The sequence below is a fragment of the Ictalurus punctatus genome, chromosome 5 (genome assembly GCF_001660625.3).
Source record: "Ictalurus punctatus breed USDA103 chromosome 5, Coco_2.0, whole genome shotgun sequence".
Classification (NCBI taxonomy): domain Eukaryota; kingdom Metazoa; phylum Chordata; class Actinopteri; order Siluriformes; family Ictaluridae; genus Ictalurus; species Ictalurus punctatus.
In genome coordinates, this window is record NC_030420.2 from 8,506,340 (window position 1) to 8,532,486 (window position 26,147).

General features: G+C 37.5%; 1 protein-coding gene across 1 annotated transcript; it reads right to left on the bottom strand.

Moving 5' to 3' along the window:
• Window positions 1–1,324: 1,324 nt before the first annotated feature.
• On the bottom strand, window positions 1,325–26,069 carry LOC108265948 (protein disulfide isomerase Creld1). The gene is made up of 11 exons (XM_017468831.3): window positions 25,869–26,069; window positions 22,901–23,023; window positions 22,373–22,455; window positions 13,156–13,266; window positions 11,528–11,619; window positions 9,422–9,601; window positions 9,204–9,299; window positions 4,900–4,983; window positions 4,667–4,762; window positions 4,329–4,469; window positions 1,325–2,733 (listed from the first exon to the last, which is right to left on the bottom strand). The coding sequence occupies exons 2-11, from the start codon at window positions 23,015–23,017 to the stop codon at window positions 2,513–2,515; spliced, it is 1,221 nt and encodes a 406-aa protein (XP_017324320.1). The 5' UTR covers window positions 23,018–23,023; window positions 25,869–26,069; the 3' UTR covers window positions 1,325–2,512.
• Between the last annotated feature and the right edge of the window lie 78 nt (window positions 26,070–26,147).

The following is a 26,147-nucleotide window of genomic DNA, read 5'->3' on the forward strand; positions in this document are numbered from 1 at the left end:
TGTCGTGCGCTTTGCAGACTTTTTACGTTCGCAAGCAGCTCTGTAACACTACATGAAAGGTAATATTTGAAAAACCATAATAGGTGTGCTTTAACTAGCTTACATATGAGTAGGTGCAACCTTACTGAAGGTAAGGAAAATAAACTGAATGTTTAAAACAATGCCATTCATTTTTGCCGATCTGTGCAATAAAATGATCGTTGGACTGTTTGAGATATTATAGCAGCTATATTTCATTGTAACTCACAGTGAATACTAGAGATGCACCGATGTATCAGCCAATAATCGGTATCGGCCATCAACCAATTACATCAGGGTCGATTATATCCTGTCAATCAAAAGTAAAGATGATGTCTCTTGTGTGGAATAACGCTGAATTGGGTGACTGACGACAAAACTGCAGTTTGTAAGCTCTGCACTGCTAAAATTTTACACCGCATGCTGTTTTCAATGTGCCTGTTAACGAATGAGCGCTTTGACACCGGACGCTGCAGCAGTGAAGCAGGAGTTTCAGCGTCGAGTCTAATTTATTTATTTTTTGCTGTGCTGCTCGCGCTGAATTAAATCGCCAGTACACTGTTGAAAGATTTAAATGAAGATGAGTGGACAAAAAAAGTATATATATTGTACAGAAAAATATATTTGTACAGTAGTGTATTTCATATCCAGTTAATGATAATATATATATAAAAAAGTTGATATTATACATCACCAGTTTGAAGTCAGTGATAAAGTAGAAATGCTTTTGTTTGTGGTGAGTGAAGATTAACAGGAGGTGTTTTAGAATTCAGTCAATTAATTCTGTTATGAATGAATAACATTCAATAAGTGAAGAAATCTTACTTTAATCTTCAGAATTGAGTTCATGTGTTAATGTTAATGTGAGTCATGTGTTTTCTGTTTATGAGACCAGTTACTGGGAAACAACTTGCTGAAATGGAGAGAATAAAAGTTTTTATTTGAATTTCCTTCAGAATTGTGGAATTAATTATGATTAATTTAAAGAAGGCATAAAAGGCAGAACTATCGGTATCGGTTATCGGCCGATATCTCACTGAATAATCGGTTATCGTATCGGCTGAGAAATTTAGCATCGGTGCATCTCTAGTTTAAAAAATAAAATAAAATAAAATAAAAACAAAACAACTGTATGGACAAATAAGATCAAATGATCGCTAGTGATTTGGTTCGTTGTTATTTGGTGTGGTTTAGAGTTCACTGTAAGTTAATGCACTGTGAGATCTCTCACAACCATGGGCACACTTAAAATATATGTGCTAAAATATCTTCTTTTTTTTTTTTTTTTTTTTAAAAAAAGAAAAAGAAAAAAGGCAACACTAATGGATTACCTTGAAGTGCTATTCATGTGCCGAATTCACAGAGGTGTAGGTCTAATATTTAAGCAAGGCTCGCTGGATTTTGAATTCAAAATCCCCGGAAATTATACCAATAAATCAATCAATCAATCAATCAATCAACTTGAAGCATAACGCACATCATAAAATGGTGGTCTACTTACAAATTCAAATAAAGACATTTAAATAAATTCAGACACAAAAGCAAATGAAGACAATCTAATAACCTTTTGTAAAAATACATAACTGTTCTATCAGGAAAAATGACACCTTTAAGGAATTGTAATAAATAAATAAATAAATAAATAACATTTATCGTCCTTACCCTTGCTGCTCAATAAAATAAAAAACAAGTGAAATTATTGAACGAAAAATTATATCACATAAGTTAAAGACGTTTCAAAGCATACAGTATAAATATTCTTCCTAGGTCAAGTGTTCATGCATTTTATAAAATGTGTGTAAGATGGAGTGGGGGAAAAAAATAAACTTCAAACATACGTACATACATACATTCTGTCTTATCTTCTTCAAAAGAACATTTCTACCCATATTATTTGCTCTGTCTAAATTAGGGGCGGGATGATGTTTTGTTTTGTTGTTTTTTTAGCCATACCAATTACAAATGGACAGTTTATAACGATCATTCACAGGGTTTTGCCCATTATGCTTAAATGAAATCACAGAGCTTAAAATTTGCACGCTTTTTCATATCATTCAATCCATAATCTAAAGTGAGCAAACAAAGTATCAGAGTAAAAACCAAAACGAAAACAGGAGAAAGATTCAGCTTTATGTTATACGGCTGTCCTTTCTTCTGAGACACACATACAGTGAATATATTCTATTACGTGCCAAGCTTTAGTAGTGCGGTCCCTTTCTGTATCACGTGTAGTAAAAACCTGTCTATGTAAAGTCTCTTATAGTAGAGCAGCAGAGAAATTGTACTGTGCATATAAAAGAGCGTAGTACAAAATCATAGCATAGTCTGAACGCTAAGTTTCCCAGCTCTTGACGCAGCAACATCCTCCTCTCCCCTGACTCGTTACCGTTCAACCTCCCAGCCCCTCCCACGTCTTCAAGTTTAGGTCGCCTAATAGGCTTGTGTACCATTCACCGATCCATCCTCGCTTTCTAGTTCCTGAGATTCTGATTGGTTAACGTCCTTTGAGGATGCCGTCCAGCATGCGGTCGCCTTTCTCCGAGAGCCAGTAGCCAGCCATGGCAGCCACGCCCCCAATAAAGATGGCAGTGAAGACCATGTCTCCTTTAGCAGCTAGTGTGGCTAGCGCGCAGATCACCACGCCGAAAAACATCTGCTGAAGGACGAGCACCTCGTCATCAGTCATGTCGTCAAATAAGCCTTTATCTGGATCGGCTGAAGAGAGACGTGAAATGCCGATGTTAGAAAAGCGAATATGAAAAGTCTCCACACCGGATAAAATTAAAAAGTAAACCAAGATAAATCATGTCAGGTCTTTTATTCCCCACCTTTAATGTGATATAGCAACTAACAAAATGCAAGTGAAAAACATGTAGCATGGAACACCAGCGTGCCACAGTGACATTACTAGACCAGGAAGTCCCACCAAAATTGATGAAAGGCCAATAAGATAAGAAACTTAAGGAGGATGCCAAGATACCCACTACAACTTTAAAGGAGCTGCAGGAATATCTGTGTTCAAGTGACAACAATCTCTCATATTGTTCATATGTTCCACACTGGGCTATGGGGTAGGGAGGCTAGGCTAAAGCACTTTCCCAAGAAAAATAAATAAATCATCCAAACCTGCCTAAAATCACCCCAAACCTTGAGGCAAATGTGTTATGGTATGATGAGACCAAAGTAGAACTTATTGAGCATAATTCTAAAAGATATGTTTGGCTAAAAACAAGGCTAAGGAACACCATAGCCACAGTGAAGCATGGTGGTGGCAGCATCAGGCTTTAGGGCTGCTTCTCTTCAGCTGGGACTGGGGCTAGTTTCAAGTTAATCTGGCACAAAACCTTCAAGCCTCTCTTAGACAGCTGAATTTCACCCTCTAGCATGAGAACAACCCTAAGCACAAAACCAAATCAATAAAGGAATGGTTTCAAATAAGAATAAGAATTTTGGAAAGGCCCAGTCAGAGTCCAGCTCTAAATCCTATCGTATACCCGTGGAAGGACTTGAAAAGGGCTGTGCACAGAAGATCGCCTCGCAATTTGTTAGATCCGGAGAGTTTTTGCAAGGAAAAGTGAAATCAAATTGCCAAATCAATATCAGTTGGTAGACTCTTACTTAAAAAGCATGAGTGCTGTATTGCAAGCTAAAGGTTGCAAGCTAAAGCTTAAAAATTGTGCCGATTCACACAGAGCTGATAACTGTGCGAGTGAGCAGGTGTACAGGTGTTCCTATTAAGGGGTCGGTGAGTGTGCATATGGCCTTCATGGACATTATTGCCCCCAATTCTATATTACAGAATGGAAACCTAATATACTTCCATACTGCAAACCAAATTCAGTCCCTCCAGGATTGTGCGATCGCAGAAATGAACACAAAATCAAGGAAACTGTAATATTCGGAGGGGTTTGCAATTTTTCAAAATTACTGCAGATCTGAGCCAAGACACATCATGTGACCTCATCATAACATGCATTCAGCCAAAGCCCCCTTCGATTCATGTGCGTCGAACATGAGTACAACTAAAAGGTCTCACATACCAACAAACATCATTGCGAAAGACGGTGCAAAACAATTTCGTGCAATTGCAATTTCGCCAATTCAAGTAGTTTTCTGAAAATAAATGAACAAATAAATAAATAAATTTTGCAAGTTGCATCACAAGTTTGGAAAAAAAGCCGCAGCAAAATCAAGCAGTTTTAGCCGCAACAATCACAAAAAAACAAAAAAAAATCCTCGAAATCCAGATTGGACGGACTGATAATTCTTGAAGTGAAAAGTATTGTTTGTTTGTTTTTTTTTTAACTCACAGGGTGGCAGGTTCTCCACGCAGATGCTGTCTCTGCGTATAAAGCCCTCTGCGCACTCACAGCGGAATGAACCCTCCTCATTAATACATGCTTCGTTCAGTCCAGGACACGCTATTGCTTTCTCCTTACACTCATTCACATCTAAAAAAATAAATAAATAAGATTAAAAATTAAACAATTAAAAAAAAGAGAGAGAGAAACAAATGGGACATAATGTTTGGCCTAAAGGACTACGACTACTATTACTACTACTACTAATAATAATAATAAAAATAGCAATAATTAGAGCTTTAATACTGATGACGAGATCAAATTAACAGTGGAACTAGGAGACATACCGAGACACTTAGCTCCAGTGAGTCTGTAACCTCGAGAGCATTTCTTACAGCGAGCAGGACCACTGCCCATGCATCCTACACACGCCTGATCACAACCTACACACAGTGGAGAGAACAAGGAATATGCTGTGTGTATGTGCTACAGCCAAACTTTTACATAAATGACAGAAACTAGTCTAAAATTTCTGAAATACATTTTATTGCACACATTCTACCCACAACACCCCCCGTACCTCTGCATTCGTACGAGCCATCAGTGTTGAAACAGTAAGTGTTGGACGAGCAGCGAGCCAACTCAGTGCCGCACTCATCCACATCTGCCAAACAAAACTGAGTGTTAGCCTCACTTAGATCACAAATCCTATTTTCCACACATTCACCTCAGCGCCAGTGTTCGTTCTCCCATGGAGACAATTTAAACGTCTTTATACCACAGCGTAGGTGAATTCTCGAACCGGAAAGCTTGGATTCATTTTTAACTCCTCATTCTAATATGTTATCGTTATCAGCTCTATAGTAACGGCTCTTTCACAGGGACTGGTATGGGGGACCAGCCATAAAAAAAGTGTGGTGTATAATCATCGATAGGGTGAAATCTTCTATTAGGTCACGTTCATGTAACGTGACATTTATGGAAGGAGTCTCCAGCGTCAGCGCAACAGTTAGTAGGGTTTTCCTCTATGGGAAAGTCCAGTTTCTCCGTAACATGACAAGCTGGGTTATTTTTTATTTATTATTAACATCATGACTAGAAAAAAAAGAATGGAAGCGCTTGTGAGGAAATAGTTTCTAGTCTATACGGTTTGTCTTGTAGACATAAAATTAAATGTAACAATAAATGATTGAAATAATGTGTTGTTTATTAATAAATTACAAATTTGTAATCGTTGTCAAATCGCCGTGGTATAAGAGAAATAACCCTCTTCAGTAATAATCCACGTTGGCATGGTAGCAGTAATTTAGCTTTGTGTTAGGTTGCATCACATAACCCTGACATGGATTGTTTTAATATAAAAGCACAGCCCGTCGTGTGTTGTTCCTTATGTAGCACGCTGATATCATGAACACTATTAAAAGAAGGATTTTGGTTTATGGCTAATTAGACCCGTCATGATAATTACGTTATTGACTTATCGTACGATATACGGACATGACCTCGATCATTTTTGCTGACCTCGATATTGCCCGTCGTGTTTATTTACATAAGAATGAATGAACTTCGAATATTCGTCAAATTTAAGATAAAAATGCACATTATTGCACGTTTTAATTTAAATCGCCGCTAGTGCTTGCTATACATAAATTTAAACGCACAGTTTTTGCATTCGGATTTAAGATGTATAGCAAAACACTCGCACCGATTTTAATTAAAACATACTGCTGAAAAATGACACCCAAGATATTAACAGTGAACTAACAATGCTTTTTGAAGAAGAAATATCTAGAAATAGTTCTAGCCTTTCAAATAATCCAGTCATGGTCAATAATGTCAGGGATTAAGCCGATTAAGCTGTGTGAGCTGAAGCTGTAAACTGAAGCGCTTTACTAGCGGCTTAATTAACTCACCCGAACGCATCCTATACACACATGAGATTAATCAGACATTTACACAACATAGGTAGAATGGTAAGTCACGCTGTGAATACGATCTTTCCCTAATAACGCACTGAAACATGGACAATGTTAAACGGATAACTAAAGTATAAAGAATTCACAATATGTGTTCTCATTGTAATGTTATTTCAGGAGATCAGGTCTTCACACCAAGGGCAGTTTTCACATGTTTCTTTTTATACATTGAATGAATATTTGAATATTTTCTCATCAACTAAAACGCTGCTGACTAACATTCAATACCATTTTAGTCTGAGTAAAACTGACTAAAATGAATAAATATGACATGATGAAATATTGACTAAATTTAAAGGATATTTTCATCATCAGAAGACAAAAACTTTTTTTCGGACTTTCCAATTCCAATGTCTGAATATTCTTAAGAATGAAAAGTTCATTGCTCTTTGAAAGGGTGTACCTGCATGATTATGCTATTACATTATCATTGTATCAGTGGCATAAAATCGTCTTAAAATGGCAATATAATATCGTGTATCGCAATTATTTCTGTTCAGTTATTATATCGTCCGAGAAAAGTTATCGTCACAGGCTAGAGGCTGATACATTCTGATGCTGTTGAAACACTGTTGTCTACACATCGCTGATGAAGCATATTACATTAAATGAAAATTAAAGGCAGTACAAGCTGACACCGAATAAGAGTTTGTATGTGTGAATGAGGATGTTCCTCTGAGCTTCACAGTGTTAATTTTCTTGTTTCATTTCCAATGGTGGTCTTGTTAAATTCCTTATGCGAATAATTCAAGAAATTTCATTTTAAAGATCAAATATATATATATATATATATATATATATATATATATATATATATATAGTGAAAAATCAGAGAGAACTTCATTTCCCGCTTTAATAAACTACTGAAAGCCGAGTACAATCCTCTTAACAGGCCACTTGTTTATTTTTTTCCATCTTCCCTAATCAAACAAGTTAATACTTGCGCTGTCATTGCAGTGTTATACCGAATCACAGGTTTATCATAGCAATATTTTTTTTTCATACTGTTCCTCGTGTGATGTGTATAAGCATCATCGTCATCGCTAAGGTTTACAACTGTCTAGGTTTTGTTTTGTATCATTTAGCTGGCTTTTCCTCAAAGCAGACTGCACATGTAATTCAAAATGACATTTTAAGAAATTTGCTTCCTTGAAGCGACAACGGCAAATTTGCCTAATGAACAGAAAAATATTGATTTGGGGAAAACTCTTACGGTAATGCTGTAATTTGCAGGAAATTAAATAAAATAAATAAATAAATAAAGAAAGAAAGAACATTTCATTAACAAAAGGTTAATAATAATATTTTATTAATTACATTTGATTCAATTTTAATAATAAAATCTATGTATACATTTTATTGAATGTTTTGTTATTAATGAAATAAAATGTTTTTTATAAATAAAATTTAAACTGTTCAAACAATTATTCATTTTTGAATACGCTTACAACAACCTTTAGATCCTTGAGCTTAGTTTACAAATCAGTGATCCTGATCTATTTTAATTGACTGTGTACGTTACAAAATCATACTTAAATTTATGGCTTCGTCTTTTCCTTCTTCTTGATAAGAGAGGTGTACTTGTAGAAAGGGGTCTACTTTGGTAAAACCCTTCACAGCTACTGTGCAGCAGGATAACGGCCTTTCCGTAAACTGTGACGGTTAAATGAGAAAGCAATTCTGCTGCCAAAATAAATATTCTCACCTATGTAATGTCAAGTCTGGAATTAGCCTGGGGACACATGCTGCAGTGTGACAATTACCGAAGGATTATTTTGTTTTTCCATGAGCTATCAGTTTGGTAGAATGTTCATGATTTTTCAGTGTATGGAATTTCTTCATTTTACTGCCATTTATGTGGTCATTTAAACATGCTAGACTACTTAAACGTAAAATAATAGAAATCCTAAAATAAGATGTATAAAATGTACACATGCAGTACCTCTCGTCCTTTAACCATAATGAGGAGGAACGGGACTAATTAATTAAAGATAGTGTAGTTAATTCACTCTTTTTTTTTTTTTTTTTAGGCCTGATTTTCTAATGCATCGGTGACACGGAATTGCTGTATTCAATACAATATTTTTTGGTAACTCCGACCAAATGAGATGGGTAGTGATGCACTACATTTATTTTGGGGGAAAAAAATATACTTTTAAGGAGTAGGTTTAACTGGCCATACTCTTACTCAAGTTCATTTTTAATCACAGAAATGTACTTTTTGTACAGGTTGTGTTATTGTACCCGTCAGAGGACTGCGATATGCCGCTTCATCTTGAACCCAGGTTTCATATCATATAAACAGAAGTTTCAAGGAGAGGTGTGACTTCCAGTTCTCCACGTAGTCGGAGATTCATTTTCCCTTCATTTGAATCGGATCGGAAGTAACTGGTAACTTGTTACTTGAGTAGTCTTCTCATTGAATACTTTATTACTCTTACTCAAGTCATTATTAACATTGTTACGTTCACTGTTACTTGAGTCATTCTTTTTATGAGTGGATTTACTTGTACTTGAGTAAAACTTTTGGCTACTCTACCCACCTCTGGTGTGGATTAACACGTCAGGCATTTCTGCTGGTTAATACTGAAGCTAATAGGAGTGGGACGATGTACCAGTATAACAATAAAAAATAAACAAATATTTTGCGTTGCGATAACCTCCACGTCCTTCTCTTCAAACATCCAACATTCTCCAAAATGTTTCAAACCATTTCTTTTTATATCGAGTTTTTTAGTTAACCAGTATTTCCCTCAGAGGGTCCTGTCCCAGCTTCTGACATACCTGAACTGAGTAATCCCTGGCAACTTTGTGTTGGGAGCTGAGAAAAAGGACAAATGGTGCTCTTTCCTATGAAATGCAACCCATTTTTAATTTAAATAACTTGCAAAACTTTTTAAAAACTCACCCACACACTTGTTGTCATGAAGGATCCAGCCCGGCTTGCAGTCCAGACACTTGTAGTCTTGTGGACCAGTACACTTTTTACAGGAGTGATAGCAGGCTACAAGCATGCGCACACACACACACACACAGATCTTGTAACACAAATCACAGTTCTTGTAATACAGTTCCAAGTTTCATTTAGCAATATAAAGTCAAATAAAACATGTTGCTGATGGTCACCTGAGCAGGGTGGCTGCGAGTGATTGGAATTCTTTTCTCTGTAATATCCGTCTGCGCAGTCCTGACACAGAGGGCCCGAATAGCCAGGGTCGCACACACACTCTCCATCTCCCAGGCGCGTTCCCTCTCCCTCACAGCGTCCAAGACCTCCACAGACACCGCCGGGACCTGATGGGCATTCTGACAAATATATGGCTTGTGAATATTTGAAAGTGATAAGCAAGGAATAGCAGGGGGTGGGGTGGGGTGAGGTGGGGTGCGTTGCGGTACAGTGCACTGTTTTCGTACAACGGCAAGTTCTGGAATGTGTTATTCCTCTTATACCATAGCGAAGTGGCAATTTTTAAAAATTATTTCAGGCAGTGGTGGCTCCAATCTACCACAGTTGGGCCTTTGAACAAGTCCCTTAAATCTCTCGGCGCCATATCATGGCTGACCCTGTGCTCAGACCCAAACTTCCTAACAAGCTGGGATAGGCAAAAGAAAAGAATTTCACTGTGCTGTAATGTATGCGTGACAAGAAAAAGGCTTCTTCTTCTTCTGTTAATGAATGACACGCATTTTAACGGTTTGCAGTTAGAGTTAATGTTGTGGAACATCCGCAAGACGAGTTAGTTCCTGCTCTCTGTTACACTTATATCCACAAGAGCGAGACTGTTTATTCTCTCTCAAAAAATATAAATAATAATAATAATAATAATAATAATAATAATAACAGCTTGTCATTTCATCTAGAAGCTGGAATGTGTAAACTCGTCTGTGGAAGTGTAAGACTTTCCTGTGCTGATAAACTTTGTAAAGCACCGTAACTGCTACAAAGCACTTACACTACTTCCAGAATTGTTAACTAAACGTTTCCTTGGGGGAAAAAAAAAGAAAAGAAAAAAGTCACTACATCAATGACTATAGGTTTTTTTAATTATTCTTAGATCATATGGAACATCTGCTGTACAAGTCCCGGAGTAAGAGCTGTATGAACTATAGAAACAATAACGTATTAGAACGAGCACATTAATATTAACCTACCGTTTACGTTAGAGCCTGAACTGCTTCCTGAACCGTGCCGTTATACGAAAATGAGACACCTTCTGACCAATCAAATTACAGCATTCAACCGCGCTGTTTTATAAACTGATATAAAGTCTGTTATAAAATCTTAAAATCCCAGGTGATTTTTTGTAGTACAAGAATATTTTGACATATTTTAAGGTATACCTGGACTATTACTATACTGAGTCAATTAGTATAATCCTATCTGTGTCATCGTCTAAAATAAGAACAAACACTTCCTCTTGTATTACTGAAGAATGACGTAATGTTGAGTGAGTAATAATTCTACAAAACTGCATTTGTTTTCCTAACAGAACATGACTGTACAAATCTCCCAAGTAAACCCATTTGAGAGAAATGTACTTAAGACAGCAAAAAAAGTTTAAAAAAAAACAAACAAAAAAAACGAAAACGAATAGTAAAAGTAATTATTAAATATCATGTGGCTGCAAAACAAACTGTATGCTGTCAATCACATCTTGTCTAGTAACTGATGACTTTTAAAGATACGGATCAGTGATACTGGTTTTGTCTATTTTGGCTAAACTCCAAAATAAATAAATAAATAAATTTTAAAAACCTCCAGGTGCACATCCTGCAACCCACATCCCTCATGTTTTATTCTGTTTATCCCTGATTAAGTTAATATTTGTAACTAATTCACATGAAACAGGAAAGACTGCATGTTACAAATAAAAACAGCTGTTATTTATTTTACTCATTATGTTCCCACACATATAGAATGGGTGTAAAATAGGGCATTGACAAGGAAATTCCCTGATACAGTATAATTAGACAACACAGTTTTTCAACAGAAAAAACTGTTAAGTTTCACTTAAGCATGTACTTCTGGGAGATTTGTGTTCCTTGTTCCGTTTTAATCATGCTGTTTGTTACGTGGTTATTAGTGGCTGGTTACGTGGAAGGAAAGAAATATTCCCAAATCAGACTTTTAACACATCCTACCCATCATTAATGTCTATTTAAAGACATTTCATTCCAGACTGAATTCCAAATGAAATATTACTCAGGGTGTGTTATGTACGATGTGTTTACCAGCACATTCTGGTCCGAAGCGACCTGCTGGGCAGCAAAGTCGGAGCTCTTCGATACACAACCACTCGAACAAGTCAGGTGCTTCCTGCTGTCTGAGAAATTAAGTTAACATATTATTAACTAATATACAAATCGGTTTATTCATCTATATCTACTAGGCTTATAAGCAGAGTGTTTACAATTACGACATAATGCTTTTACACTCATTCAGTACGTTTACATGGACAACAATATTCCAATATTAACCCGATTAAGACAATACTCTAGTTAAGAAACTACAATGTAAACAGCCATTATTAAGACCTTAATCCGACTAAAGTCATACTCGACGTAAACACAAATCGAATTAAGACATGTTTCCTATTTTAGTCGCATTATCGAAGTGCATTATAGACCTTAATCACACTATTAACGTCATGTAGGAATTGTCACCGCATTTTGAGACAGGACACGTTCACACATGGCAGCGCTCAACCATATGACGGTAAACAAGAGAGCACGGGTGCGTCCGAAACTGCATACTTACCTACTATACGTGTATATAGTAGGTAAGTACGCGGTTTCGGACACAGCCCATGGCTTCAAACAGTCGTCTATTTGCACGTATAGCATGACAGTAATTAACTGCACTTGAAGCTTTCGTAAAATTAACAATGAAACACCCAAAACTGTATACGGTCCCATAACGAAGACGAACCGTATGTTGATACATGATACGTATTTTTTTTTGTAGCGAACAGCAATCATTAGGTTCATAATTCTAAATGTCTGTTATTTTTTCTTATTTGTTATAAAAAGGAAATAAAATCTAAGTATTATTTTGGTAAATTTAGCCAGTTCCACATACTGTCTATAACTGGATGTCAAGGATTGGCACCAAATTACATAGTTACATTAGTCATCGCTGATATTCAATTACATTATCCTACTATTCCATCCCGTTCTTATTGTGGTTATTATTGTGTCCTGTGTGTCAAGTGTTTAAATGGTTTAAAAAAAAAAAAAAAAAGGGGTTATGCTTTACTTTAGCTATAGGGAACTTTAGGTATATGTCATTGTGTCATGTGCCACAGAATGTCAAGATCGTTACAAGGCTAAGGGGTTGCTTTATAGACAAATGTAATTAATGAGTAATGTGTGTCATAGTACTAAGCTCATGGTTAAAAGCAACTATAGAAAAATTATACCATGAACTGATATTGAAAATTGTCACTGCATATCATTAAACTACGGTGCATTAAAGAACAGTATTTTGGGGCAACTGATGGTAATATGATGTGACATTATAGACGTTATATGATCACTAAGTAGAGCAAAAGTGAACATGCCACATATGCTGTCAGAACTTGAAACATTAAGACAAATATCATGGCACTTATCGATAATGTGATCACGACTATCTACGACAGCATATAACATCAGGCATGACGGCGTATCACATGGTTATTTCTGGGTCAAGTGGTTCAGCTCTGACTGTTTAAAACAAGATACATATTTACTCTGGGTATGTGTAGATGCATTCACACTAACGTTTTAAGCAAACTCCCAAATCCTTATGCAAATATTACAAACATATAGACACACATCATATCCAAACCTCTGTTACATATATACAGACCGGTGCTTACCTGTGGAACCACCATGTCTCAACCTGGTCCTCTATCTGTTCCAACAGTTTGTTGCATTCAAAGTCAGTTTTCTCACATGCTGTTTCTACGATCTCCAGCAGGCGTGTTTCGCTGTAAACACACACACACACACACACACACACACACACACACACAAACACACAGTTGGAGAGTGAGCCAAAGGATTATCTGGGACACAAAAAGTGCTGTTCTTCTATTACTAATTACTGATAAATCAACAGTTTTTAAAGTGCCCTGTTAATCATCCGGGGCTGAACCCAGATTCTTCTCAATCAAAAACTTTTTAAAACGTACTTCTAAATAAACTGTTTCCATGCGTTTTTTTTCTTGCATGTGAGGGCTAATCGCTTAAAATAATGGATTGGATTTATAATAAAACTTGCCTCAGGATCACTGTTTGCAGGACTACCAGATCGATAAAATATAAAACTTTTGGGCTCTCTAACATGAGACTAGGCTAGTTTGGTGTCGCTTGCTAATCGGACGCACAACTAAGCTATCAGTGTATGGGTTTAGCTGCTACAGTGCCATGCAGAGTACATTCTATTTCCTTATGCTCTGCTCAGATCATGTTCACTTAAACTGGAGCTCATATAAACCTTGTTTTCTTGCTCAGCATGACAGGATGTGACTGTTGCAGTTTCAACACCTTCACTGGTAAAAACAATCAGCGTATATCCATTTTCCCCCTCACACTAACTGCCTGTAAGCTAGCGTTTGGCAGAATTGAGATCAGTGAGCCAATAAAACACGAGTATTTCCATGTATTTTCCTGTATACCCTGTCTGATTGGTCTCGTCCCTGTTCACTGAAGATACAAATTTACAACACTGCCGTCTTCCTTTACTGATGTTCAGTTACGTAGTCACAAACCGCTCCAAGTGGAGCGGGGCTAAAGAAAAAAATCCCAGGCCTGGTTACACCCCTGTCCTGTACCAATTATTCCATCACAACTGCTGGAGGAAAAAAAAATATGCAGTGATGTGTTCAACTATATACTCATCATGAAATTTCCCACATGAAATCTACCACAATATTTGTACATGTCCATAATCATGTGTAAGATAATAAACGTTTATTTTAGCACATTTGAGAATTTGGCCGTTAGATGAAACATGAAAAAATAGTACTTGACCAATGCATGGCAGCGGAGGAGTGGTTGAGCATCAGTTGTGGACAGAGAGGAGGTGGGCTGAACCGGCAGGTAACGTGTGAAAATTCTCAACAGTGTCTTATTACGTGTGTTTCTTTGTGCTTTCAGTAACGGTCATAATCAGATAGTTCAGCATAGCTGGCAGTGCGTGCAACACAAACACTCTGAACGTGAACAGGCAACAACGCCGTTTCTGTTGGTTTATATCTTGTGGTTGAATGAAAATAAACGCGAGCGCAAAGCTCTGCTGGAATCCTGTCTTCCTCCACACTCATACACACAGAGTTCTACATATTACTCAGCTGATTTCTTCTGTTTTTATGTCATACTAAATAGTTTTAGATCTTCAAATGAAATACAACATAAATCAATCTGAAAAATGAATTGCCCTCTTAAACTTAAAATCTGGTTGTGCCACTTTTAGCAGCAATAACTGCAACCAAACACTTCTGATAACTAGAGATCACTCTTTCACCGCACTGTGGTGGAATTTTGGCCCACTCTTCTTTGCAGAACTGTTTTGGTTCAGCCACACTGGAGGGTTTTTGAGCATGAACTGCCCATTTAAGGTCCTGTCACAGTATCTCAATTGATTCAAGTTAGGACTTTGACTTGTCCACTAAAAAACTTTAATTTAGCTTTTTTTGAGCCATTCAGAGGGGGATTTACTCCTATGCTTTGGATCATTGTCGTGCTGCATAATCCATTTGCGCTTGAGTTTCAACTTACGTACTGAGGACCAGACATTCTCCTTTAGGATTTTCTGGTACAGAGCAGAATTCATATTTCCCACAAATACTGCAAGTTGCCCAGGTCCTGAAGCAGCAAAGCATCCCCACACCGTCACACTTCCACCACCATGCTTGACCGTAGGTATGATGTTCTTTTTGTGGAATTCTGTGTTTTTTTTACGCCAGATGTAACGGGACCCCTGTCTTCCAAACAGTTCCACTTTCGACTCATCAGTCCACAGAACATTCTCCCAAAAGGTTTGAGGATCATCAAGCTGTGTTTTGGCAAAACTCAGACTTATTCAGCCTTAATGTTCTTCTGGGTTAGTAGTGGTTTTCACCTCACCACACTTCCATTGATGATTCCTGATTTGAGCATGATTCCTGTGGAATTTTTTTTTAATTTTGGCACAGTGTGTTACTGGACAAGAACTTTTAACCAACTTCATGCTGTTGAAAAAGTTCTATTTAAGTGCTCATTTGATTGAACAGGGTTTGCAGTAATCAGGCCTGGTTGCATCTAGTCCAACTGAACCCCATTATGAATGCAGTTTCATAGATTTGGAGAATCAGTAACTACGGGACAGACACATTTTCACACAGGCCCAGTTGGTATCGGATAACTTTTGCTTCAATAAATAATTTAAAAACTGTATTTTGTGTTTAGTTAGGTTGCCTTTGTTTTATCTTAGATTTTGTTTTAATTTCTGAAACAATTTTAGTATGAGATGTACACAAAAACAGAAGAAATCAAGTACTTTTTCACAGCACTGTATATTGAATTTATGTATAGACATATTGAAATGAAAATGTACTTAATATAAAAACTGGAAACAACAAGCCGTGATTTAATCTTAACAATTTATATCCGTTATCTAATCATAAAAGCTGTATGGGAATTAGTACAAAAAGTTCTACAGTACCAACAAAAAGATTTTACACAGTTTCATTTCATGTGATCCAACTGCATTTGTCAAATAAATAATATGTGAGAAATTGGCTGTTTGTCAAGTTTAAACACGTTCAGTAGTAAATCTTAACTGCAGTATAATTGATTTAAGAGCTGTCAAATACTCTGCCACTTCAATACAAGAGAGTCTGTACTGTAAACAGACCTGTTAGAGTTAGATTACACTATACAGCCACTTACTGGTGTCTTTCAATCAACAAGAAATTTTAGCACAAAAGAAACAGCCTGACTGCAGGATTTAGACATCTTTTGTCGCTTTGTCTTTTTTTTAGGCAAAGACAGTTCATTATTTATCCAACTGACAAAAAAATTATTATTTTTTTTTGTTTGGTTCAGATTTTGCACAATCACCAAAGCCTTGTAATTAATTACAGCTGAATTAGTTAACGTTCAAGCAGAGAACCATTTAGCTCACACTGGCGTCATATTTACAGGAAACCTTTCTATGAACTTAAAACTTACGTAACCCGCTATCACACAGATTAATATCTCAGAGAACAAAATTTGAATGCCAACTGGAAAAACTCCAAGCTTTGCTAACATCTGAGACTCTCAAACTTCCAATCCTAAAATCATTTAGTCAAGACACTTGAAAGCAATAAAAATGTGAGGTTTCACTATTCTCTTCTCTTCGAATTTAAATTTGAACATGAAATTTTGATGTTAATAACCGTAGCTATGGCATGGATTTTTATTTTATTTTAAATGAAGCATAAACAAGTGCTACAAGCCTCTTTGTTAATCTTTATTAATTCATTTTGAATTAACTAAAAAAAAAAATTTTAAAAAAGGCAAAATAACTTTACAAAATAAGGAATTTGATTAGAATTTTTTTCAAATAAAAATTCAAGATCCTTGTGAAGAGATTTGTGGATTTAAATGGATCTTTCACTTATGCACTGACCTATACCATTTTGTAGTGTAAACAGTGAGTAGTGTGTTCACACTGAAAATTCCAACAAGATGACGTGCACTTCAATACCCGGATGTTGCACTTAATCAACCGAAAAAAAACAAAGCATGGAACATTGCGCACTGCATGCACTAAACAGTCACAGCTTTGCTTACATAGGGGAAGTGGGTAGGGGCTACCAGGCGCTGATGGTGGCACAAACTGGCTCAGAATTTTAAAAAAAGAGGGCGCGAAAACTTCAGTAAATGTGTTTCTTCATTTTACAGTTTATGTTACCTTGATATGGTGAGATTCATTTTCGTGTGTTTGACGTCATTTACCATCATCTGGGAAGCGGCTTAGATTTCCGGTTAGCATTCCATTTGAGACGATGCTACCCTGCTAAAATTCATGCACTACATGGTAGAGTACATAGTGCATAGTACATCATTTGGGACTCAGCTTAGGTCTTAATCAAATCTGTTCTAAGTCACATAGATGTTCATCGTCATCAATCGTAACAAGCCGAAATTAAACATTCTAAACTTACACTGCCTCAGTAAACTATGACATTGTTTCACATGGTTTACTAATGCATCAAAAGATGAATGGATGAATAATATGAGGTTATAACGTCAAGCTTTACTATATTTCACTCAACAAGCAGGAGCTTTCAGCTGCTTTTAGTTTTAATCCATGTTCATCAATTAAGACTTATCGAACGATTTTTGGACACGACCTTAATCATTTTTGCTGACATTGCTCATTGTGTTTACATGTGTGTTCGTTTACATAAGAATGAATTTCACCAACATTTTAGCCATTCACGCTGCTTCTGCCCTCTCATCTGCTCTAGGCCTGTCAAATTAAACTTCGAAAAATCGTCGCGTTTAAGATAAAAATGCACATTCAAATGCAAGAAATTGCGCATTCGAATTTAAGATGTGTAGTAAAGACTAGCACTGATTTTAATTCGAATATACTGTTGGAAAAATGACAAAATATTAACAATGCACTAAAAATGCTTTTTGAAGAAGAAAAATCTGGAAAGAATAGTTCTAGTTTTTCAAATAATTCAGTTATTGTCAATAATTTCAGCGATTAAGCCGCTTAAGCTGTGTGTGCTGAAGCTGAACAGTGAATGAACAGCTGTAAACTGAAGCGCTTTATTAGCGGCTTAATTAACTCACCCGAACGCATCCTATACACTTACGAGATTAATCAGACATTTACACAACATAAACATATTACAACTTGCTCCTGCACAAAATGACACGAATGCACAAGTGAACTTGAATATAAGTAAGGCGCTAGGTAGAATGGTAAGTCACGCCGTGAATACGCTCTTTACCTAACAACGCACTAAAACACGGACAATGAACTAAAGCATAAAGAATTCACAATGTTATGTTACAGTAGTGTTCTCATTGTAATGTTATTTCAGGAGATCAGGTTTTCACAACAAGGGCAGTTTTCACATGTTTTTGTTGATGCATTTTTAAGTTAATATATAAAACGTGTGAATTAGACTAAAATGAATAACTATGACGAGGAAATATTGACTAAATTTAAAGGATATTTTCATCAGTATACAAAAACTATTTTTTTGACCTTCCTATTCCAATGTCTGAATATTCTTAAGAATTCATTGCTCATTGAACGGGTGTACCTGCATTATTATGCAATTATATTAATCATTATATCAGTGGCATAAAATTGTCTTAAAATACAATAATATCGTTTAGCACAATTATTTCTGGGATAATATATCGTCCAACAAAAGTATTTAGCATAAAAGACCTAGCATCAATGTGCTGTTCTGGAAGGCATGTCCACTTTTCATATGCAAGGTTATACTACGTGTTTACTGTTTTGAGTGGAACTATCAATGTATTAGCTACTGCTTTTTAGACGTCTCTCGTTGCCACTATCATTCAAAGTTCTTTCTGTGAAATCATGAGAGCATGGCTTTGTCGGTTATGTTCACATAAACTCGTCAATCTGACAGCTCCGCTCAGCCTACTGATCTACTGGTTTTACACCCTGCTGGCTCTTAATGTATCATGTTGCCTTCTTGAGCATCAATGAATGTTTGCACCTTTTGTAATAGTTGTATACGAATCCCTCGGTTGTCCTCAGTGTGAAAAGATGGAGCTGAAAATCATATAGCCGCCGTTGGAAAGGGGTCAAATATGCAAATAATGTGCAGGACCTGGAGGATTTTTTTGAAGAACAGTGAGCAGTTTAACTGCTCAGGACAGACAAGGGACTCATGAATAACTATCACAAAACATAAAAACAGTCGTGGATCATCAGGTAACGACACACGGTATTACGAATCGAGCGTATGTAAACTTTTCAAGAGGTTTTTTTTGTGCAAATTAAGTTAATATTGTGTCTTGTGGACTAGATGTAAACATCTGTTATCTGAAATAGCTTATTCAGGGCAGCACTAAATAAAAAACAAAATCCTATTTTTATTTTTCCCCCCAATTATTAACATTTTGCAGATTCTGCAAGGCGTATGTTGTGACCTCAACTATATAGAAAGACACAGTTGCTCCAAAAGAGAAAAAAAAATCTTGGATCTTCTATTTCTAACATCCTATACTAGACAATATTCCCTGAAAAGTCATTTCAAAAGTAATGACTTATGGAACTTTGTAACTTATAAACAGCACCATGCCCTCTTTTTAAAGCCTCTCTATCTCAGAAGATAATGCAGATACAAGCCTGAAATTCTGCACACTATTTATTGGGAATATTTACATTATTTCCAGAAAGTATGAAGCAAATCTGAGCTGGTCAGCCAGGTGAGGTGGAGGTGGATTTACTCAGTTATATAATAGGATATAAGAACAAGATCAGGGAATCTGCTCAGCACTCAACCATATTAACGTAGCTACTTAAACATTTGTTTTTTTTGCCAAACTATTATGAAGAAGGAGCTAATTCAACAGACTAGATGTAAAGCACCCAAAACCCAAAAGAAGACCTCACATCAGTTGTTCTCAAGCCGCAGAAAACGATGAAATTACTAAGCCAATATTGTCCTTAGTGATCTGCCAGCTGTCATCATTTACAAAATCATCCAGCTAAAAACATGCCATAAGTCAGTGGGACAGTTAATAAACAGTATATTTCTTTATGTTTCCCCTTATTGCTGTCTTGGAGTATCAGAGCATACAAACTTTTCATGATATCTTTGCAGATTATGTTTTTAAATAAAGTTCACAGGGAACAGAAAGTGTGGCTTTGTTATTTCAATGGATTTCTGTGGGGTTTTTGCTTCACTCATGTGCATGAGTGAACAGAAATAGACCTGAATCAATTCTGACGTGCCTCTAACATGACGCTAAGTTCACCGCCGTGGACTGAAATGTTTTCTGAAATGGAATTGAATGAGGTTTTGATGTGATGCATGATACGACATGCAAGGCTTGACGTGATATATGCAGCGTGCATTGTTTTTTTTTCTGAATTTGAGATCGTTCGCACAGAATGGCGTATGACTGATCCTTTGTGAACGCTCATTTGAAAACCCAGAGGTAGTGCTGGGGATCTCTGGTCGATCTGAAAAGGCTGGTGTAAGGTTCATTTCACATGAACTTGGAGCTACCAAACCGATTTGTCAACGTTGACTGTTGTTACCTACGTTTTTACATTTACATTTATTCATTTAGCAGACACTATTATCCAAAGCAACTTATAAATGAGAAAGGTTTAAGAACAAGTGTTGATGACTACGTGCATCATTGTCAATCAGTTTGTTTGTTTTTTAAATTGTGAAAAATAATGTGTCGAAACATGTTAGCATTTCTTTCTTAGAACATGTTGTAACTATGTCAGTCAGCCACAGAACTGTGAGAAATGATGCGTTTGTTTCTTGAAGGGGGAAAATTACGTTTGCACTAATTCACTCAATACAATATACTGTCCTCTATACACTCAACGACTACTTTATTAGGAACACTTGTACACCTGCTCACTCATAATTATCCATCAGGCTTGGGGAGTAACAGAATACGTGTAACGGCGTTATGTAATCAGGATGCAAAAAAAATGCTAACTGTTATCCATTACCTCAAAAAACAAAGTAATTGGATTACATGTACATTCTGTAAAAAATGGGAATACTATCAGGAATAAATTAATCTTTTGACATAACACATTATGTTACATGAACAACCTCCTGGTGCATGCGCAAATACATTTTGTGCATAGTTAATTTAGTAGAAATGAACACAAATTCATCCATCCATCCATCTTCAACCGCTTACTCCTTTTCAGGGGAACCTGGAGCCTATCCTAGGGAGCATTGGGCACAAGGCGGGGTACACCCTGGACAGGGTGCCAATCCATCGCAGGGCACAATCACATACACACTCACACACCCATTCATACACTACGGACATTTTGGACACGCCAATCAGCCTACCATGCATGTCTTTGGACTGGGGAGGAAACTGGAGTACCCGGAGGAAACCCCCGCAGCATGGGGAGAACATGCAAACTCCGCACACGCGAACGTGCTAACCACCAAGCCACCATGTGCCCCGTGAACACAAATTGTTCTCTGAAATGCTTTTGTTAGGGTGACCTTAAGTCCTCTTTTTCCTGGACAGGTCCTCTTTTTCAGACCTTAAACAAGCATCCGGCCGGGATTTATAAATCTGAGAAAATATACTGGATTCAGCTTTAGTTTCGTTATGATGTGCTTACGGTCTAATACTGCAGCATGTGTGCGCATGTTTGCATTGCTTTAACCCCTCCTATAATTCCCTCCTTCTCGCACATCAATTGGTCGATTATAAAAGTCTTGCAGCAACTATTGGCCAAATTCCTGCCTCTCAACCATTACCCTAATCTCAGCGAATGCGCGAAGGTGAAGCGATGTTGTGTACAGCATCAAACGTTTGCTTGATAATAACAGCAAATGTCAGCTGTCCCGAGTCGAAACAATACCCATGGCCATATAAGGTCATTTCATGTTATCACATTGCTTTGTATTAACCTTCATGGCCATTTAAATTTGTAAGTGATGGCAGATGGTACACTCCTGGCATCTGATATCGTATTTTATTCCATGGACATTAAAAAAATGTCAAACCTGGGCAGAGTAAAACAAATTTTATATATATACACATACATACATACATACATACATACATACATACACACACACTAATAGTGTATCTTTTTCAGTGTATTAAAGTCTGCATTCATAGGAACACTGCTTTGAACTCTATTAAATGACTGCACGTATGTGTACTTGTGCATTATATCCAGCTTCGGCACCTTGGGTATCAGTATTGCACAAGAGCAACGTTAAGGAATGTGCACATGAAACTCTAACAACCGTGCTATGTCTAACAACTGGCAGTTACGTTGGATTCTTATCAAGCACGAGCCGTTCATCCTCAGGAAGTGCAAATATTTCACCCCCTCACCTGCGGGCGTATTTTGCCAGCTTCTCCTCTTCCCAAGCCGTGTTCCCACCACCAAAGTTTTTATTGGCCGTTCGCTCCAGGCCCTGGAACAAATCGACATTTTTATACGACTATCGTAAAACACGTATTTAACACCAACCTTGTAGGAGAACTCTGAACATACAAATTGGTACACCGAAACCCTGCAGCAACACTATAGGAACCAAAAAAAAGCCTAAAACCATTCTGACATAAAGCAATAACAAAATGAATTTTACATTTTCAGCTTATTCCACACCTATTTCAAAGGACACAACACTTGATTTTAGGTACAAACAAATATAAGAAATACTGGATCATTTTCCTCAATAAATAAATGACCAAGTATAATATTTTTGTTTCATTTGTTTAATTGGGTTCTCTTTATCTACTTTCAGGACTTGTGTGAAAATCTGATGATGTTTTAGGTCATATTTATGCAAATATATAGAGAATTCTAAAGGGTTCACAAACTTTCAAGCACCACTTTAGAGACACAGACAGACACACCTTGATGAAGTTCTCTGTGAGTTTGCGGCAGCTCTGGCAGGGTCCAGCCTGCACGGTCAGCATAGAGAGGTCAAAGGTAAACACCAGAATGAGGAACAGAGGCGACGAGGAGTACATGATGTCCTAAACAGAAATAAAATTTATTGATTTATTAATATGTGATATATTTGGAATTTCAGTGCAAATGCATAGAATATACAGCACATACACAGCTAGTGGAGAGAGAAGGAGCATGGCATTTTTCACAAACAGTAGGGTCCTAAAGTCTGAGTCCAATAACAGGCTAACTCATGCTTCCTGTGAGACACTTTAAGTCAACCAACTGCATCTTGTCGAACTGCTGCTCATGCTGTGTCACAGGGCAGCATAACACACTCAGAGGAAAGCGTTGTCCACACTGTTCTGTATACCTGAGCTCACAGGCACCCACAATTAACTAGGGTCACCCTGATTGATAGGGGAGAGAAATTATGCCATCCCTCCCAGCCAAAGAATACAGCCAATCTATGAATTTGCCGTGCATACACTGATCAACCAAAATGTTTAAAACCACCTGTCTAATACTGTGCAGGTCCCCCTTGTGCCACCAAAACAGCTCTGACCCATGGAGGCATGGACTAGACAAAAATCTGAAGGTGTGCTGTGGTATCTGGCACCAAGACGCTAGCAGCAGATCCTTTAAGTCCTGTAAGTTGTGAGGTGGGGCCTCCATGAATTGGACTTGTTTGTCCAGAGCATCCCACAGATGCTCGATCGGATTGAGATCTGGGGAATTTGGAGGCCACCTTGAACTCTTTGTCGTGTTCCTCAAACTATTCCTGAACAATTTTTGCAGTGTGTCAGGGCGCATTATCCTGCTGAAAGAGGCCACTGCTATTAGGGAATACCGTTGCAATGAAGCCGTGTACTTGGTCTGCTACAATGTTTTGGTAGGTGGTACGTGTCAAAGTAACATCCACATGAATGCCAGTACCCACGTTTTCCCAGCAGAACATTTCCCAGAGCATCACATTGTCTCCACCGGCTTGCCTTCTTCCCATAGTGCATCCTGGTGCCACCGCTTCCCCACGTTAACAACGCACCTGCACCCATCCATCCTAGTGATAGATAGTAAAAGAAAACATGATTCATCAGACCAGGCCACCTTCTTCCATTGCTCCATGGTCCAGTTCTGATGCTCAAGTGCATCCAATTGTAGGTGCTTTCAGTGGTGGACAGGAGTCAGCATGGGCACTCTGACCGGTCTGCAGCTACACAGCCCCATACACAGCACTACGTGTTCTGACACCTTTCTATCACAGCCAGCATGAACTTTTTCAGCAGTTTGTGTTAGCGTAGCTCTTCTGTGGGATCGGACCAGATGGGCTAGCTTTTAGTCCCCACGCGCATCAATGAGCCTTTGGCACCTATGACCCTGTCACCAGTTCACCACTTGTCCTTCCTTGGACCATAGCCAAGGAGAATACCCAGAGTGCACTCATTAAGGAAAACGTCCTCCCTGACTTTTTAAGTTTCAACTTCTTTCATCGACATGTAGATCTTTTTTCATTCTGGTTAACGGTATCCTACATCCCCCTGCTTACAGTGCGATTTAACTGATGTTTTATCTCTACCAATAGAGAGAGATGCAGTGGCACATTAATCCTTTATCCTGCCTAATCTGTACACCCTGCTCAAACAGATCAGCTTCCAAAGCCTCAACTTTCATGCTAATGCAGCTGTCAACACCATCACACTCAGCCTCTCATAATTCATTCATTAGCAGAGTAAAGGCTCTACCAAAACTGAGCACAACTGCTTCATGCAGCTGCAAAGCATTCCGAGTCCAACGTTCCCTGTCTTCACTATCTCCACGCTGGATTTATCACTGGTATGACACTGACCTTCGAGGTTCTCTTGTTTTTAGGAGTGAACACCAAATCCTGACTGTTATCCCTTCTCTTTGAGATTGCCGGCATGTTTTTCACCCGTTAAACACCACTGTCTGTATGCTAGTAATGTCCGCCTGCGATGTTAGTGCAGCAAACTACTACCTTCTCATAGGAATAATGAAAATACTATTACAAATATTTCAATAATAAACATAGTATGTTCTAGGGTGGGGTATTGATTTAAATCCCAGAAAGTAGTGCTTACGGTTAATGACAAAATGTTGTACCCTAGAGCCGTTGTTGTCAAAGTGGGGTCTGTGAGGCATAGACAAGGGATCTCCGATTTTTATTTTGTTTTTTTACATAATCCATACCTCAACAACAACAACAAAAAATGTAGGCCTATAAATAATAATAATAAAAATTAATCAAAATTCACTTTTAATAAAAAATAATCTCCATGAGTGGAAAGTTCATGAATAATAAAAAAAATTTTTTTTAAAAATCTATGACTCAAAAAAAAAGCCAACATATTATTGCACATATTTAAAATTAATGAGCTTGATATTTAAATAGTAAATTAATTATGTACTTTTAAATTATCCTTGTTTTGTGTTGTTTGTTTGTTACAGTTAAAGGGATAGAGGAAAGAGAATACCCATAATGCATAGCGGCACCATTTCAGACACAGGAACAGAGAGATGCTAAGTGATGATGATGATGATGATGATGTGATTTAGATTACACATGACCTAAAACAATCTATTCAATAAGCAGGTGGTATTTTGGGGGTTTTTTTGTTGAAGGGGGGGTGGTGGTAATCCCTTAATGATCAACGCCCCCAAAACACATTTTTATGGCTTATACACGCTGCATATTCATACTATATCATAAAAGTGTTACAAAAAAAATATTCTAAATGTCAGCTCGTGTTCAGGCTCAGAATTATAACTTCTTTTCTCCCGGAGTGAACTTGAAGAAACTGGCGTCTGAAGCCGAAATGAACCATTTAAAACCCAGTTAGCTAATAAATTAGCAGCGTGGCTAGCTTGCATGAGATGCACCCAAGCAGCATCTTCCGCTATCCATATACTTACGTTGCAGTTTTTCCTACCAGCAAATTAGAGGCTTTGGCTTCCTCTCGTCTCTCTCTCACGCACGCAAACTAAAACTGCCCGTAGATTAACCTTCGTAAAATAAAACTGAATTTCTTAGCCAATGCTAACCTCGCCCCATCTGGATTTCTAGCGCATTCTGTGTGCGCTGCAGCTGTATCATAATAGTACCGCCCACCGGCATCACGGGCCAATCACTGAGCAGCGGTTTCGAGTTTAACCAATCAGCTATCGCCGTGTACAACTCTGAAAGGCGGGGCA

Coding starts and splice junctions, on each gene's coding strand:
- LOC108265948 (XM_017468831.3), bottom strand. CDS start 23,017: ATGTACTCCTCGTCGCCTCTGTTCCTCATTCTGGTGTTTACCTTTGAC. Junction 22,456..22,900: donor TCACAGAGAACTTCATCAAG/GTGTGTCTGTCT, acceptor GATTTGTTCCAG/GGCCTGGAGCGAACGGCCAA. Junction 9,602..11,527: donor CTTCGGACCAGAATGTGCTG/GTAAACACATCG, acceptor TATATTTGTCAG/AATGCCCATCAGGTCCCGGC.